This window comes from Frieseomelitta varia, unplaced genomic scaffold, assembly GCF_011392965.1.
Source record: "Frieseomelitta varia isolate USP_RPSP 00005682 unplaced genomic scaffold, Fvar_1.2 scaffold_80, whole genome shotgun sequence".
Taxonomy (NCBI): Eukaryota; Metazoa; Arthropoda; class Insecta; order Hymenoptera; family Apidae; genus Frieseomelitta; species Frieseomelitta varia.
The window spans coordinates 107,881-127,215 of record NW_025110590.1 but is presented as its reverse complement, the minus strand read 5'-3'; the positions used below and the strand labels follow the sequence as shown (position 1 = coordinate 127,215).

General features: G+C 29.4%; 1 protein-coding gene across 1 annotated transcript in view; it reads left to right on the top strand.

The window, feature by feature from the left end:
* LOC122536114 (limbic system-associated membrane protein-like) overlaps window positions 1-16,547 on the top strand; it is a 50,237-nt gene extending 33,690 nt beyond the window's left edge. Inside the window, exons 2-4 of the mRNA XM_043668199.1 lie at window positions 281-447; window positions 15,242-15,452; window positions 16,432-16,547. Coding sequence (XP_043524134.1) covers window positions 281-447; window positions 15,242-15,452; window positions 16,432-16,547 — 494 coding nt within the window. The remainder of the gene's footprint in view (window positions 1-280; window positions 448-15,241; window positions 15,453-16,431) is intronic.
* Window positions 16,548-19,335: the final 2,788 nt, after the last annotated feature.

Here is a 19,335-nt window from a genome sequence, read left to right as displayed (position 1 = left end):
CGTACATAGCTCGTATTGAATCCAATTGACCTCGTCTGTGTCATTTATAGTCCACATAATCCTTATTTCTTCTAGGGATCTCGCAGGTCGAGCTATAAGGTCGATGGGTCCTCTGTATCTGTTTTATGATCGATGTTTAATGAGAATTTTATTGTACTTTATCGACTTTCTTTACAAATAATATACAAAATTCTTTCACAATCTTGTGGATAAGAGTAATATAACCTTCTACAAATAAGAGTCTCGACGAGATTTTAACGGTGTTCATTGCTTTTGGCAGAGTGTGCGGCAAAGTCCGGTGGTTCAGTGGTGGAGCACCATCCTTCTTACTGGGAGCAACCCTTCAACCAGCCTTACTTCGACAACACAACGAAGAGGGACACCACGACGACCGTCGGCCAAACCGCTTTCCTGCCCTGCAGGGTGCGCAATCTCGGCGATCGTGCTGTAAGTTGCCAGTTTTCAGCTTATTGGCCTGGCCGTGTTGGTCGTTGCGCCCGTTGATGTAATAAGAAATCGCGGGACTCGCGCTGGTACGAACTGAGCGAAGCCGTCCGATGAAAAGTATCCGCGAGGCATCTCCGTCCACCCGTCGCGATTTTCACCTCGCTCCTTCCTTCTCGTTTCCATCGATCCTCCATTTTCTGGCAATTTCTGCCGTGATTCACCGACCCGGTTTCAACTCTGCCGCCACCGTGTCTGTTCTTCTCGCTTCTCGTTGGTTTTTGTCGGTAATACCGCTCCGGGAAAAGGGAAAACCGAATAAAGCGACGTTTTCATTTTCCACTTGTCCCTCGAATCAACCGAATCATTCGGCGATCGGTGTCCTGAAAAATTGATTTCTTCGTGCAGAGTAGAAGGAACGAGAGAGAGAGAGAGAAAGAGAGAGAGGGGGAGAATATTTTGTAACGTTGAGGATTCTGTTTCTATATAAATATATTCAACTCGGATTTCTTTTTTTCATCGTTGGAATAATTACACAGTTTTATTCCTTACTTCGTTTAATATTATTAATTGAGGCAACATTATCGATTGAAGAGTGTTTGTATAGATGTTAAATAATTTTTCAAATTTTTGAATTTTAGTTTTAATAATTTTTGAAGAGGAAGAGAAGTACATCTGCAAAGAATGTTTTGCTCGAGTTGATTCATAGATGATAGAACTGAAGTTTAGTCAGAAATTAAACTTTTCTGCACAATGTCGAATAAACCAGCTGTTAGTAGTAATACTGTGTAATTATTCCGACGATAAATCTTCTACGATATGTGCATGAGACGTTGTGAAAAATTTTGTGTTTCCGACCGTAGTTGAAGATATTTCTTACAAGCAAAGTCATAAATTACTTGAGGAATTATTTGCAGAAATAAAATAGGGCAAAAGATTAAGATTTACTTGATAGCTGAATAATGAAATAACTTTCGAGAAGAATCACTTGCTTGTTGATGAATGAATGCAAGATTATTTTGAGCATGTATGAAATATTATTTAAATAATCATTCAAACGATATTTTCCTATTTCGTCGATGTTCTCAGTTTCGTTTGTTATTTTTAATGTATCGTAACTACGTTACAAGAATTAAGAAATTTATTACTAAACGAAGTTGAAAGCAGTGATTTGTAAGATAATTGAAACTGAAGTTGCATGAAAGTTTTCTGTTCTCCCTCGGCCTCCATACGATTTTACAAAATTGAAGTTCAATTATTTCCTAAGTTATTAATCTCTCGAGACATTTTTTATCGATTAACGCATAAAAAGATATATAATTCCATTTACATCCAAAAGTAATGGTTATCTGAAACTCTTTCAACAAGTTATAGCTCTCTTCAATTATGCCAAACAATTTTTGTTAATAGAACTTTTTCATGTCTTCGAAAACAACGAAGATGTTCGAATAAGCCATTTTTTCTTAAAAAAACGATGTAAATTTTAAAAAAGAATAAGTTAAGGCTAATTTTAGTTAGACATGGATGTCTTCTTTTCATATTTACAACAAGAAAATCAGTGCTGTACAATATATATAAATTCGTGAAAAGAAGTTTAACTGTTAAATGTTATTCCAAAAATTTCTTTCTTTTTTTTCTGAAAGTGACATCAGGACTATTATAACTTAAATAAATAATTGTCGAAAAACAAATAACTTCCTTTTACGCGAAATAGAACAGGAAGATTTTGAACGAAATTTCTGAAAGAGGTAATATCAAATGGAAAAAGAAATACAGATGGAGGAATTCTGCATTGGCTGAAGATACGTTGGATTAGGTTTAAAAGGAGTGAAGCCTACAAAATTTTTTATACAATATCAGGATATTCACAGTTTAAAATTCTCGATTTACTTGGAAAACGAGGAACACGATGCCAAGTATGAAGATTGAAATATAATAAAATTATTATTGTTAGTTCCTAATGAAAATAGTTTGCTATAAATTTTTTTGTCACAATTGAAAATACTTTTCAGCAAAGTCAATTTTACATTTTACTTACGAATCTTCATTTTGTTTTTATGTCAAAAAAATACATTTGAATTAAAAATCAAAGTAAAATTTCAAAAATTGTTCGTGTCTTTTCAAAATTTTTCATCGTGAGCGACATAAGTTCATTCGCAGCTAAGAAAAGCCTTTGATTTTCTTTAACAATTTTATTTATTATTATTATTATTGTATTATATACTGCTATTATTATTATTATTATTATTATTATTATTATTATTATTGTAGTATTATATACTGCTATTACTATTATTATTATTATAATTATTGTAAATATAATTTGTAAATAACAGTATTTAACATATTTCACAATCTTAAAAACGCTACACAAATTTATCAACGTTTGCCAGTATTTTTTAGTTAATTAAAACGCGATCCGTCAACTATCTCTCAATGTACGAATAAATAATAAGATTTACACCATTTTCAAAAAAAAAAAAAAAAAAAAAAGAAAGGAAAAAATGTCTCAACTGTTAACTATCTACTCTGATCGTCCTGTACGATCACGTTACTTGGTAATATTATGCAGATAAATCGCCGACATCTTCGAATGTCCGACACAGAAAAAGTAGCAAACATTTCAGCCCTGGTGTTCATGCGAGACAAAGGTTCACGCGTCCGCGGGCATCTTAATCGAAAGTACTTTGACGGATAAGTGCACGGGTCAGCGCGGAGTAGTGACATTACTCGTTATCGACGGTTATTCATGCATCACCGCATGACGCACAGGAACCCGTCAGAATCCAATCACCGATCGTAATCGACGATAAATCAGATTTCCCCTTCGCTTCGGACCCCACTTCGACCAAGCGGGCCGCGTGTTGCACGATCTCTCTATCTGCGCGAGGCCAGGCGTTTATATTCGCGGCCGTAAAATCAACCTGGCAACGTAACATCGCCGCGCGTGTTTTGACGTCGTTCGTTGTTCGAAACAATGCAGCTCCGGAGAGAAAGGGGGCGAGAAAAACCCGCTGGAAAAACACCGCGATCAAGAAGGAAATATTCAGGAGTCGCTTTCTCTCGAGGGACGATTATCGACAATCTGTTATCCCTGTAAAACGATCGCGGTAGGAATGCAATCGAAATAACAGCGTGAAAATATCTGTTTTCGCGAGAAATTGATTTTGAAAATTGGCCTACTAGTTGCAGGTTTCATTGCTGCTGAATACTGGTATCGTGATGCAAATGAATGGAATAACATTGAAAATTTCGTCTTTTTGTCGAAAAAATTGCACGTCTGTAAATATATGTATTTTTACGGTCTTCGAATTATATTGCACAACGTAATATGTTGTACGTTCCCTTTTTCACGTATTTTCATTACTGGTACCATGCACAAATAGTTGAACATCAAGCGCAATTTCTTTAAGAAATTGATATTTCTGTCGCGTATCTACAATCAGAATAAACAAATGTTTTTCTACCCTTAGTTCTCTGCGTCACGATTGATATTAATTACTGTAATTTAAAATATATCATTCAAGTAGCTGATAATTCAGAAAGTCTATTCGAACTTTTTCAATGCACAAAAGTGACGATATTGCGAACGCTATCTTTAAATTTAGTTTGCAATTTACTATTTTACTATTTTGCTATTTTGCTATTTTGCTATTTTACTATTTTACTATTTTACTATTTTACTATTTTACTAATTTACTATTTTACTATTTCACTATTTTGCTATTTTCCTGTTTTCCTATTTCCCTATTTCCCTATTTTACTATTTTGCTACTTTACTACTTTACTACTTTGCTACTTTACTGCTTTACTGCTTTACTATTTTACTATTTTCCTTTTTTCCCTATTTTCCTATTTTACTATTTTACTAATTTACTATTTTACTATTTTACTATTTTACTATTTTACTATTTTGCTATTTTACTATTTTACTATTTTACTATTTTACTAATTTACTAATTTAATATTTTACTATTTTACTATTTTACTATTTTACTATTTTGCTATTTTCCTGTTTTCCTATTTCCCTATTTCCCTATTTTACTATTTTTCTATTTTGCTATTTTACTACTTTACTACTTTGCTACTTTGCTACTTTACTATTTTACTATTTTACTATTTTGCTATTTTACTGTTTTACTATTTTGCTTTTTTGCTTTTTTGTTATTTTACTATTTTACTATTATTTTTACTATAATTTTTTTTTGCTTTTGTATGTAATTTAATATCGCAACGACTGCGAGGACATTAGCGGCGATGATTTTAGGTGTATGGGTAGGAGTTTGTGTCTTTGACATATTTAAGTAAAACTTTTTAGATGTTTTGCAAGGCTAACGTTTGAGTTTATTCCGTGTTTCTGTCTCATTTATTTTATAACAAATATTGGTCGAAATATTCTGTTCAACATAAATAAATATCCAAACTAAACGTTTCTTCAAATAAATGTGATTTTATTTCCTCTTCAATGCTCTCATCTGTGGAACTGAACTCTACTTGATTTATCATCGAGTCCATTTCCTCATCTTTTTGAAGCTATAGTTAGGTGAATTAAAATTATTTAATGGATCTCCTAATATAAATGGCGACCAATTCGTATTCCTCTGACACTGTTTAAAATAGATATAAATTCAACTGAAAATCATTGCTAGTTTTGAAAATGTTATTGGGAATTGGCAAATAAAGAGTTACAACTTTTGTTTTAAGAAGGAAGGGTAGAGAGTATCGTTATTCACGCATCTGTTGAATCAAACAATTGAATTTCGAAAGTATTTTCAAGGAATTCTGATTCCTAATTAAATTAGATTTCTATCTTTCATTAAATAGTTTCTATTAAATAATCTAAATCCTGATGTATTTCGACTTTCAAATATATTCTATTCCAATTTAGTTATTCTTTTATACATTTACTTGTTGCAATATCTATCTGAAACCTGAAACTTACGAGTCAATTTATGATCTAACTTCTGTAGAAATGTAGAAAAATATGGTTGAAGGTCAATAATTGAAACGAAAATTGGCAAAGAAAGCTTCGACTTATGATTACCTGAGACTATAAGGAATTTATAGGATTTCAACTTGAGAGAGAATGTGTCCCACGAGCTTGTTGGTCAGGGAGTGATAATACCGGAACATGGACACAAGGAGACGTAGAACTTAATCGAGTTGACTTTAATTAAACTACTACAATTATACCAACTGTTGATTAGCGGCCGTGGTTAACTAACTACTATCGTATGACAGTTTAAATTGAAATGCAAAACTCAGGATCGCATTTGTCGACGCAGTATATCTTTCTCTGAAAAGAAAATGGCACTTTTAGCAATTTTCTAATTAGTTTCATTTAACAATTCGTAAACTGTATCTATCTTTTTTTTTGGACAAATTAGAGTTGCCTCCTTTCTTGATCCATTAAATGCACAGTTCCTTCAATGTCAGAAACTTGGATTTAACGAAATTTGCATTTAATTATTGAATACTTTTGCGATCTCTGCGAATGATATCTACGGGTATAAATAAATTTAATAAATAGTATTTTGAGAGTTGTTTCAAACTTGAAATGCTAGTCAATTGTCACTGTTGTGCTCATAAATTTTATAAATTTAATTTAATAAAAAATTACTGTAGTTTTTTTGTTCGAGCACTTTGTTCGTGAGAAAATTTCAGAGATGTTGATTTATTTTTAATTCTTGCAAAATGAATTTAATACTGTAAATCAACACATATTTGAAAATTTCAAAATTTAATCCTTTAAAATGAGAGATTTAAAAAATGTGCAAAACTAGTTAACACACTGAATGCCACCACGTTTTTCACATCTGAAAACTGCATGTCTTTTCGTAGAGACTTATTTATTCGAATAGAAACAATTTCATTGTAGCTGTTAGTAAATATAATATAAGGTGTTCTGTAGTACGTGGGGATGGTAAAAATAGAATAAAATTTTTTCCATTCAAGGCTTTGTTTTCGAGAAAATTTAATTTGAAATTTTGAAAATTTAATCTTTATTTTATCGAGTACACTTGAATTTAGCTAATTCCAGACGTACCAGAAGAGGATAATTAACAGAAAGTTATTCAACGTACAGAAATAAATCAAGGATATGGAATAAAAATCTTTCAGCTTTCAAGAAAACAGACTTTGAATATGCCTCGTTAAAAATTGTCTTGGTACTTGAGAGCCTCGTATAAATGAAACAATTGTATTCTACTTCTAACAATTGTATTATTATTTATTTATACAAACGTACTTTATTTTATTTTCATTTTTATAACGTTACGTTATTAACGTTATTTATATTTACGTTATTTTATTTTTATAAACGTACATATAAAGCAGTAATAAATACATATATACATGTACAGATAGATGTACATTATTTTAGACAAAATTATTATAAAATTACTCTAATGTAAAGCCGTAATAAATATATACATGTACAGATAGATGTATATTATTTTAGACAAAATTATTATAAAATTACTCTAATATAAAGCCGTAATAAATACATATATACATTTACAGATAGATGTATATTATTTTAGACAAAATTATTATAAAATTACTCTAATATAAAGCAGTAATAAATACATATATACATGTACAGATAGATGTACATTATTTTAGACAAAATTATTATAAAATTATTTATTACTCTACTCTTATTCGGAGAATCACTATAATCATAATTCTTCGTATCTTTGACACTTTTCCCGGCCTCTGAATCGAAACGAGAAACGTCTGAAAGTTTCTCGTAACAAGAAGTCGCACGATGGTCAATTGATTCTTCTCACAATGTTCAACTGCGAGAATCAATTCACCATTATCGCTGCCACGGAGAATATTTAAAGAGGATTTTCTTATCTAAAGAGTCAGCGAGTTTACATCGCGAGAGTTTTGTGCTCCCTGATCAGCACGCTCAAAATACACCTGGCACCTTGTATACAACTTTATAATTAACTTAGAACTCTAAAGATTTCCCCCAATTATATCCCCGGTTAGAAGATTAAGGGTGTTCACGATTTGTATCGCGATTACAAATTGAATTAACGGATCCGTTGGGCGCGAGGAAAATATTACGTGTTGCGTGTTCTGTTTTGCTCCTCTCCTTTGCAGTGTGTGGAACTCGGAAGAGAGAGAGAGAACAACACTTGCGAGCGCCATAAATTAGATCGTACCGGCCAGGTACATACACAACATATATACTGTATCCGTGGATTCACGAGGGATCGATTGTTTTGCGAGACACAGAGTACGGGGTATATTCCTCGCGGAGCCATCAACCAAAACGAACGTCCAAAGAGTATAAATTAACCTCACGTTGGGGCCTTAATTCCGAGTCTCGTTAGAAGTTAATAAACTTTAACAACGAGCGATAAATTAATAATTAATCGTCCGGAAGCGGTCGGACTCTTGAAATCGCTATTTCTGTTCTACTTCAAGGTTGGCTTCAACGAGTGGCGCTGATGTTTCTACGAATGCCTAATTTCTTTTTATTTAAAATTTCAATTCGATTGATTCAATTTTTTTATATTATTACTTTTATATTATATTATTATTTTATATTATATTATTATTATATTATTTTATTATTATATTATTATTATATTATTTTATTATTATATTATTATTTTATATTATATTATCATTATATTATTATTTTATATTATATTATCATTATATTATTATTTTATATTATATTATCATTATATTATTATTTTATATTATATTATCATTATATTATTATTTTATATTATATTATCATTATATTATTATTTTATATTATATTATCATTATATTATTATTTTATATTATATTATCATTATATTATTATTTTACATTATATTATCATTATATTATTATTTTATATTATATTATCATTATATTATTATTTTATATTATATTATCATTATATTATTATTTTATATTATATTATCATTATATTATTATTTTATATTATATTATCATTATATTATTATTTTATATTATATTATTATTATATTATTGTTATATTTATATTATTCACTTTTTTATGTTATTAATTTTATATCATATTTTTATTATACGTAACACACTGTAAGATAATTAATTCGCAATGCAACGATGATTATTCTTTCACGAACGTGGGCGAAATATTTTCACCCTGGGAAATTACATTGTTCTCGTCGTCCATAAATCACTGGACAAAATCATTTGATATTTAATGTGTAGAACATATTTAATAGAATCAAAATTTACGTTAAAATCGATCTACATTGTGAAATGAAATTGATGGGTATTTAATTTTTATCACGTGGAACATATATCGTGGCAAGTTGTATGTTAATGATCTTATCGAGAAATGGATAATTGATCCTATATATATATATATATTTTTTTTTTTTTCTGCACACATATTTATTTCTAGCGGCGACGATCCATTAGATATACTATTTCTGTACATTTCTTCAATAATAACAATTAAAGTATCCTTTGCTCTCGTTGCAATATTGTTCTTGATATAATCATTATCTTAGCTATTAAGGTTTGCAATTAAATTGCACTATTTGTGTTTTCATCTTTTGCTTTCATTATAATACTTGTTTTAATGAATTCATTATCAGGCTTGAACATTGAAGTTTGCAATTAAATTGCACTATTTGTATTCTTTGCTTTCATTATAGTATACCTTTTGACACATTTGACATCAGACTTGGACGTTAAAGCTTGCATTTAAATTGTACTACATATTTGTGTTTCCAATCTTTGCTTTCATTACAGCATACTTTTTGATGTATTCAGTACCAAACTTTGATATTGGAATTTATTTGTATAAAATTGTACTTGTGCATATTATAATATAATACATTGTGATATATGTTATATATACTATTTATATATATTACACATATACTATACACATTCTATTATATTTACTATATATATATATATATATATATATATATATATATATATTGTATACAATATATAGATATATATTGTACTGTAATATATTGTATGTTATTGTTTGTAACAGTTCATTTAACAATGTTTATTTAATTAATTTGTAATAGCTCATTCATTTGACGATGTTTATTTAACTTTAACTGGCATTTGTATTTGTTTATATACCTAATGAGTGTGTTACATGCCATTTCAATGATAATTCATTCAATATGAATAATAACTTAATGATTATTAATGGCTAATAAACTGATAAGTAATTAAACAAACAAATTTACGTTACGTTGTATATATAATTTGTTTATGCATTCATATGTATAATATGTATAGTAGCAGAAAAAATTCCAATATCTTGATAATATGTATTACTAAAATAAAGTTAACATAATGTCGTGCACGAGACATTTCGCACTTTGGAAATTTGGAACGAGTAATGTTTTCCTTTATATATTCGTCTATTCCCTGTCTATGTAAAGCTGCTTCGTCTCGGATTATAAAGTTTATACAGTAAACAAAGTATATTCGCTCGCTTTCCTACGCGAAGATGTTTCATTTTAGATTATAGAGTTATACAGCAAACAAAGTATAATGACACTGGCTCGTGTTAGATAATTAGTTAAAAGCACGAATAACTCGAACAACGTTTGATCAATTTGATGAAAATATTGCCGCGCCGTATCGGTTAAATTTATATACATACGTGTATTATAATTGAGATGATGCACGTGTGCTATAATTTAAATGACGCTCTCTATAATTTAAATGAAGCTCTTTCTTCCATCAGCCAGAAACTAGAGAATGAAAGATTATCGTATTAAATGTGGAAATTAATTGCAAATGGTTGCACTTATAAAACGCCAGATGCAAAATTTATATTTAGAAAAATTTAATTTAGGATTTGAAAGAAACGATATGTTTCTTTTAATTTTCAATTAAACTCAAATATGCCTGATCAAGAATATAATGTGGAAATTTGAAAATTGAAAATTCGAAAAATTTGAACGATAGGTAAATAAAAAACTTCTCTGACATGCGAGGAGAATTTGTTTCATAATATGAAAAAGTACAGAAAACAATTTCCCACGTGAATAATATCAAAACAAAGTTAATAACAACTCAAATGAATAACAAGTTTATCTGAAGTAATTTCTACACAATTAGTTTTTAAGTTTCTACCTAAATACACTGTTCATTAAAACATTGCAGCATCTGGAAATTTGCGCAATGTTTCCTCGACTATTAAAATTTGATTAGAAATTAAACCACGGAATTAAATGTGAAATTGCTTTTCTTACGAGCGGTTAATCAAGAAATTAACGCGTTTCATACATTAAGATATTACAAATACTTCTACCGAAGATTGGACATTATTTAAATGAAATATTTGAAAAATGATTACAGAGATGACAAGACTAATATCATTTTCTAATTACGTTTGGATGTAATTACACATTCGACCAACGAAATCGGTAATTTCTATTTTGAACCACTGTCATTAATCTTCCGTAATTAGCTCGTCATAATTATCTGCTCGCCTCGTTTCTTTTAGAGAGTCTTCTCTCGCGATTTTCTTTTTTCTTTTCTTACTTTAGCCTGAGCTTAGAGGATAGTAATATATTTCACACTCAATCTTGGAGTCATTATTTGAATAAAATACTTGAAAAATGACTGCTCAAATAATGTTTCATTTTCAGATGTAATTTTAAAATAATTCACTCGATGTAATTTTAAAATAATCTTGCATTGATTCATTGGAGGCCAGCGATCTCAAATAAATTTCATCCGACGCGATGACGATAATGCTCCTCGATACTTTCTTTATCGATATTTTTCCGTTGTTCGATTTTGTCTGCATAAATTGATAATTTCAGATGCACTCTGGGAAATCATACATGATAGTGGATCACGCTTTCTCAATTATTTACGAATGAACGAGTTTGTACCATATTTTCGAGAAAAGCGAGATCGAATCGGATTAAATCTTGGCGCGATTATTTTTTAATAGATACTCACCCGCGCGTACTCTAATTTCCTAGTTTGTTGGGTAATTCAAGGATCCTTTTCTTTTTTTTTTTTTTTCTTTTTTTCAATTCCTACGCGTTCTCAAATCCAGATCCGGATCCCGCCACGTTCTTGAAGGTTGGATTAAAAATTCACGTAACGGTGCACTCCAGTTTCATTTAACTGAAAACAAAGGGAAAGGATTTTTCCTTGGCCTGAAACTGCAAGTTTCCAACGTATCTCTCGCGCTTTTGTTACCAAGCTCCTCTGGGTTATGTTCGTTTAAAAATATGCTTGGCTACGCCGTTTTCGCGAGCGCGCTGATTGCCGTTGCAGCGTTAAAAGTACAATTGTAGAAAATGTGACTTACGTTCACACTGAGGTTTATGGCATATACACCTCCTTTTTTTCATCGTATCAGTCAATAATAATATTGGAAACAACGCGTGTACTCATAGAGAGTATAATCTCTACTGTGTCGTATGCAATTGCTAGCACAATTCGAAGATTATCTCATCTTCTTGTACTCTTCTTTTTTTTTTTGTACATTATCTATACAATTGTATACGATGATCGAGAAATGACAAAGTTGGTAAAAAAAAATTGTTGTATTTGAAAATTTTAGTTCTATCAAACTTTATTTATATTTAAGAAATAATGAATAGTAATAATACATAATATATAATTTTATATAATATAATATAGTATAATAACATATTTATATAATTATATTATAATATAATATTTTACTTAATATTAATATATAAAATATATAATATTAAATATAATATTAATATTATATTTAATATATAATATATAATTTTTATTTTTAATAATTAAATATATATATATATATATTACCTATAAGTAAAAAATTATATTCATGAATCAGTCTATCTTTGTATTATTTATATTTAATAAAATAATAATTAATTTATAAAATAATAATTAAATATATTCATACATCAATATATTAGTAATTACTTTCTTTAGATTATTTTATTATCATATTATCAAATGAAATAACTTCCGTTGCGCATTACATTGTATTTTATATATTTAAAAACCAAAAAATTGCACGAAACAAATTCTTGAAACTGGAAATTTTAATCCGCTCTCGCTTATATTAATAAGATTCGCCAGAAAAATATCAGCGAACCGTTACGCAATTGTTAAGCAACTTAAGTAAATGTTACTCTCGTTTTATCTCGTTGCAGTCTTAAAATGTTCTAAAATTCTCTCTCTCTCTCTCTCTCTCTCTCTCTCTCTCTCTCTCTCTCTCTGCGAACATTTCTCGATCCTTCGTTAAAATTTCAATTCAGAAAGTAAAAACCAGCGGCGAGTGTAGAAATCAATCGAAACGGAACAAAACGACGTTTTGTTCGAACAAAAATTTGCAATTTACGCCAGCGATTTTCAAATTGTGTTTCCCAGGGAGGGGAAGATTCTATTTTTCTCCCTTCTTCTTTTTCACCATTAATTCATACGGTGACAAAACAAACGCACGCTCCTGGCACGCAGTGTTACCGCGTTGTTCGCCGCCCGGCACGTAACAAGCAATCCCCCCTGTCTTGCTACAATTAATTTCCCCGCAAGGACATTCGGGGATATCAATTCTCCCGTTTTCAGCGGCGTTCAACACACGAAGAATAAACGTTTCGCCGATAAGCCATCCATTTAACGGGGTTGTCGCCGTGCTGCTCCGTCTTCTAATTATATCTGACCGAAAGTTAAATTGAACCGTGAAATTTTTCCCGTTTTTTTTTTTTTTTTTTTTTCCTTTCGTCGTGAAAAATTACCGGCTCGACGGCGTGCAGCTTTGGATAATTGAGTTCGATGGGGCGGGGGAGGGGGAGAGATTACCGCGGATCGGTTAAATGTTTTCGCGTCAGGAGCTTTTTGTCCAAACTCGATCGCTTTTCTATTTTCCTCTTTGATTCCCTCTGTCTCTGGCCCCCCGTTTCTGTTATATTTCTCTTTCTTTCTCTCTCTCTCTCTCTTTTTTCGGATCCTACTCCCGGCGACAAAATACGATTTCGCACGATTGAATGTAATACAAAATTCGGCGGACAAAGCGCATCGAATCGAGGAAAGATTTCCTCGATAATTCCCGCGCGCGGATTTACCAAAGCGTACAATCATAAATTCTATCTCTGTTCCCGGTTCCCGCTTCATCCAATAAATATTAAGTCCGTTTTTGTAGAATTATCCGAGCGTAACAGTAAAAGATTATAAGGATTTATTGTCATTGATACAGCCGAGCACACGATCAATTTATCGCTTCGCGAAATTCACCCGTTCTTTCGCTTCTCTTTTCGATTCTAATTACTCTCATCCATGCATTTCATTTTCTTTCTTTTTCTCTTTTTTCTTTCTTTTTTTTTTTTCTTTTTTGTTCTAAATTGACGTATCACGATGAAGTTGCATTTTAAATTTATTTCCTATCGTTGATTAGTATCTCCGAGTGCGGAGTATTCCGATCGAATAATTTCAATCGCGTTTTGATTCAATTGTTTAGTTTTGGAACAATTGATTCTTTTATACTTTGTATTTGAATGGTTCATTAATAATATCGCGATATTTATTAGATACGTGAATATTTAATATAATAATATTTTAATGTATAGTTAATTTGTTATTAACGTACAATAGACAAGACTCACGTATCGAATAAAGATGAAACTTGATTATTCTTACTTTATATATTAATAAAGAATTAACAAAGAACTCTAAGGAGTTCTAGGAAATGAACAATAATAGATGTACAGTTGTTCACTAAATATTCAAACTGTTACCAAAAAAAAATATTACAACAATAAGTTTGGCTTTATTCGAAAATATTATAAAATTTCATAGTAGGGTAAAAACGTTGATTTTATCTATAATGAATTTCAAGATTGATGCCTCCTCTCCAAACTTGCTGCTGTACGATTTTTTAAAATAAGATGTAATCACATTGAAAAACATACATAGAGAAAACTTACGTCTAAATTGAAATTGAAATTCGTGTGTCATATTATGTAAACGTGAAATAATAATATCAATAAGGATTTCTGTTAAGAGCAATAATTTACCTCAATTCTTTGAGATTTCAGATAATTATGGAATATAGATAAAAGACACAATGATCAAAAAATATTAAACCTTCTTTCATAGTCCCAATATTAAAAAAAAAAAAAATATAGAATTGAGTAATATACATTGGAATTAAAAAAAAAAATTGGGTTACAGTTTTAATTCTTAATAAAGATCTATTACGAAAATCTAATTAATTTTGCAGATCTAAGGTATTGTTTGAGAATCAGAAATCTAATTAATTTCGGAGATCTGATATATTGTTTAACCTCTTTTTGTCCCAAAAATTGCAACGTTTACTCAATATTAAGTATATTTGTAACTTAATATATTTAATATTATATTTTTATTTTTATTTCGGAGATCTGAGGTATTATTTAACCTCTTTTTGTCCCAAAAATTGCAACATTTACTCAATATTAAGTATATTTGTAACTTAATATATTTAGAATATATTTAGTATATTCTATATTTTAGTTATTAGTATATTTGTAACTTAACATATAGTATTTATATTCAAATATAAAAGTAACCAAGATAAAACAAATGATATGTTTATTACTTCTCAATAATCTCTATCCAATAATATCATACCAAAGAGTTCAAAAGAAAAAGAGAGCGACGAATTATTGTGTACGGTTCGGTCACTCGTTATGGTCCGCGAAAACCAGTTGCCAGCGCGAGGTGTTAAGAATCAGACAATCTACGATTTCACTGATTTTTTTTTACAACCGTCTAACGAATGTAAACGATTGAACGGTGGTCTTTGATCTGTTTGCAGGTGTCCTGGATCAGAAAGCGAGATTTGCACATCCTCACTGTAGGAATTTTAACGTACACGACCGACCAACGTTTCCAGACAGTACACAGAGACGGATCTGACGAATGGACTTTGAAGATTAGTTCACCGCAGCTACGCGACAGCGGAACATACGAGTGTCAGGTCTCGACCGAATCGAAGATCAGCCAGGCTTTTAACTTGAGCGTCGTCGGTTAGTACATTCGACACGCATTCTGCATTTATTTATAAGTTGTCGTCGCGCATGAAACAAGTGATTTGAAAAAAAAAAACATGCAACGAAAATTATTCCATGTTTTATCGACCAGAAGTGTTAATAAACTGTGGTTCTTTGTACAGTTTCAAATTTTTTTATCGGCACAATTAATGCTATCGACGACTGAAGTATGAAAGTCGAATCGGAGAAATTAGTAGTTTTGTTCACATATTTTACAATAATCGTCCAGATCTCTAAAAACGCAGGGCTGCTTCGAAAAATTGGAAATTGTTCAGTTTGATTAAACCTGTGCAGAAATTTGTATAAAAATTGAATCGGAGAAATTAGAAATGCAACGAAATGAATAACTAATAACAGTTGTCATATTTTTTGTACGTTATTTTTACAAAATAATTTAATTATATAATATGATGATGTACAGTAATTATAATACAACATAAATATAATACAGTATATCATAAAAATAATGTACTAAAAATATTACAACTATAACATTGTTATTTGTAAAGCTTAAAAATTACTTGTCTATATAGGTATTTACATTTTGAAAGTTTCATTTTGATATTTTTCCACTGTATTATATATATATTAATATTTATTAATATAATATTATATTATATATATTTATATAATATATAATTATATTTATATAATAATATAATAAATATAATATAATAAACACATACACACAATACAATAAAATATAGGATGGGCCAAAAGTTTCTTCCCACCTATTTTTTTTTTTTTATTATTAAAACATCAAAATATAAAAAAACTAATTTTATTAATTTTAAATTAAATTTAAATTAAAAAAAATTATATATATATATATATATTTAAAAATAGTTCCTTTTTATATTTTGATATTATATACGCAATGATAACTATATTGTACATTATATTGTATTTTACATTTACGTTTATGCGTTCTCTAACGATTTCGTGGTGTTGTTAGTGTCGAAGGCGAAGATCAATGGTAATTCGGAGCTGTATATCAAGAGTGGAAGCGACATCAATCTGACCTGCATAGTATTGCAGACACCCGAGCCGCCGTCCTTCATTTATTGGTAAGTTTAATTGGACTTTCGCGAATTCGATTTACCCGGTGGAACATAAACGCGGAATTCGCACGGATTCGTGCGTAACGCGAGACCAACATCCGTAAATTATGGTCGCGGCACTTCTATCCATGACTCATCGAGACACAGGTTCTCGATTACATGCTAAAATGAACGTGGAACATCGACGCTGATTGGCAGACGGAAAATCGTCGCTGGATCGGAATTGCTTCCTTTCTTCTCGCCGCTTTCTCTGTTGATTGAACGGTTGAATGATCCGAACTGTGAAAAGTTCATTGTTTGATAAAGAATGGTGAAATAGAGGAGGCCGAAAGTGGATCAGGGATTACAAACTTCGTCGTAAATTTCGATCGTTTTAATTACTGATTTGACCTCGAATCTCTATATACGTATATATATATATATATATATATATATATATATATATTTTTTTTCTTTTCCATAATACAGTAGTATTTGTTGAGACAAGTTCAGTGACTTGCATACATCATTTATTGTTATAAATTGTTAGAAATTATGTCTTGAATTAATAAATTATTACGGGTTCAGATTAATGATATACTGCTGTGAAAAGAAATCAAACTTCTTATTTTACCGTATGTTTTCTACACAATACTACAGAACCGGTCAAAATAATCTGGCATTCGGTATAATAAAAATGATATAAAGTATGAATAATTTAATAATTTATTTTAATCATACGTTTCAGCATTGAGATTTTATACGAATTCAAAATATTGCTCATTCCCATTTTCCTCCATTTATTTCTTTTCGATTATGAACTTGTTGATTAATCAGTTCCTCACCGATCTCAACGATTCCTAAATATATTCGACACCCTGAACAAATTAATCTATTATTCAAGGTTTGATATCTTTCCTTTAACAAAATCCAACATCATTAGAGGAAAAAAACTGTTCAAAATATCTTCATACCATATTCAAAAATCATCGGTGAGGCAGTAGTCAATTTACAAGTTCATCCGATTGCTTTTGTTATAACATAGAATGACAAGTGAGAAGCGAATTAAATGGATACAGGCAAGTTTAGCATTTTCTGATAAAAACATAATTGCCAAAACTTAAAAGTCTAACATTTCTGTTACTGTTCTTTCCATCAGAATGAAACAAGATAAAAGTAGCGAAATAGGCGAGTTGCACGATTATTCGTATACCGCCCAATCCGCTTAATCCACCTAATCCGATTCCGAAGTGTCAACTACTCGCATCTCAATAATATGGGCAAATTTTTATTTAAATAATAAATAATAAAAAGTATAATTAAATATATTATTAAATAGTATCATTAAATATAATATATAATATTATTAAATATAATAATTAAATTACAATTTTTATTCAAATAAAAATCATTTAAATAATGTAAAAAATTTATAATTTCATATTTCTGATTTTCAAGAAAACGCTTATTCATTTATTTGAATTAGATAAAACAAAAATAATAAATAATTTTTGGTTTTTTTATATATTTTATACAATGAAAAAATCGCGCAAATAATATTTTTGCTTTTCATAAATATAATTTGTTAAATATTAATTGCTTTTTCAATAAATCTTGACGACATAAATATAAAAATTTGTATTATTTATTTATTTATTTACATACATATATATATATTTAATTATATAATTAATAATATATTTAATTAATAAATTAATTATATATATATATATTTCGAGAAATAATAGTTTTTTTTTTTAAACTAATAATACAGATAATAAAAATAATTATTAATTAGTATTTTAATAAATAAGTATTTATTAAAAATACTGCTCTTAATTTTAAATTTAAATTTAAATTTATACTTTCTTTTTTATTTCGATTGCCAAGTTAAATCGTGTAAGATGACATCTTCATAAGTAAAAACAATTTTTAGAGTAGGTATTTTCATACAGTCAATTTAAGAAGCGTACAATATTACATGCAGATAATTTCTTCAACTGATTTTTTCTGATGCAACACCTTCTTAGAATGCACTTCAGCCTTGAATAGGAAATTTGAATCCTATGTCCCTTTTAAGTTGTTTTTGTTTATCATTCCTCGTAATTAACAATTAAATTTATTTCACGTATTTCAACTTCAGGGATTCGGATCTCAATTTTACTACATGTCTATTACAAATATTATAGCCGTCAAACCTAATTCAGATTCAGATTTAGTTAACTACTTGCGGATTAATTTATAACGCAATTTCTGATATTTTTTAACAATAAATGATATACATCGAATTCATCTCAATAAATGCCATCATACTACGAACAAAAATGTAAAATGTTCCATTTAAAAAAAATTAATTTGACATTAAAATTTTATCTATGCACTTGCATAAATATAATGTCCTTTTACGCTAATTTTATGCTAAAAACGTTTCTTTGATTGGTCGATTTTACGAAATAAAAGAAACACCTTATGGTTATTTATGTTAAATAAATAACGAAGTTTTGTTATCATTATAATGTTAATAGATAAAGATAATTACAAAAATTTAGAATATAATTTTAATTATCCTGTAGTAGAAACAATATCATACCCAATGCACTGCATAATTATAATAAAATTCTTAAAAACTTAACATATATTTGAGTATGTAATATAAGCAAACAAGGAAAATGCATTTAACGATAACAAATCATGATCAACTGACTTAGACCTACATAGAAAATATGTAATTTTAAATAGTTGAAAATAATTGGAATATGTAATTAGTTAAAACAGTTGAAAACGTAGTTAGTTAAAAATAATTATTTTTAAGAATGTTT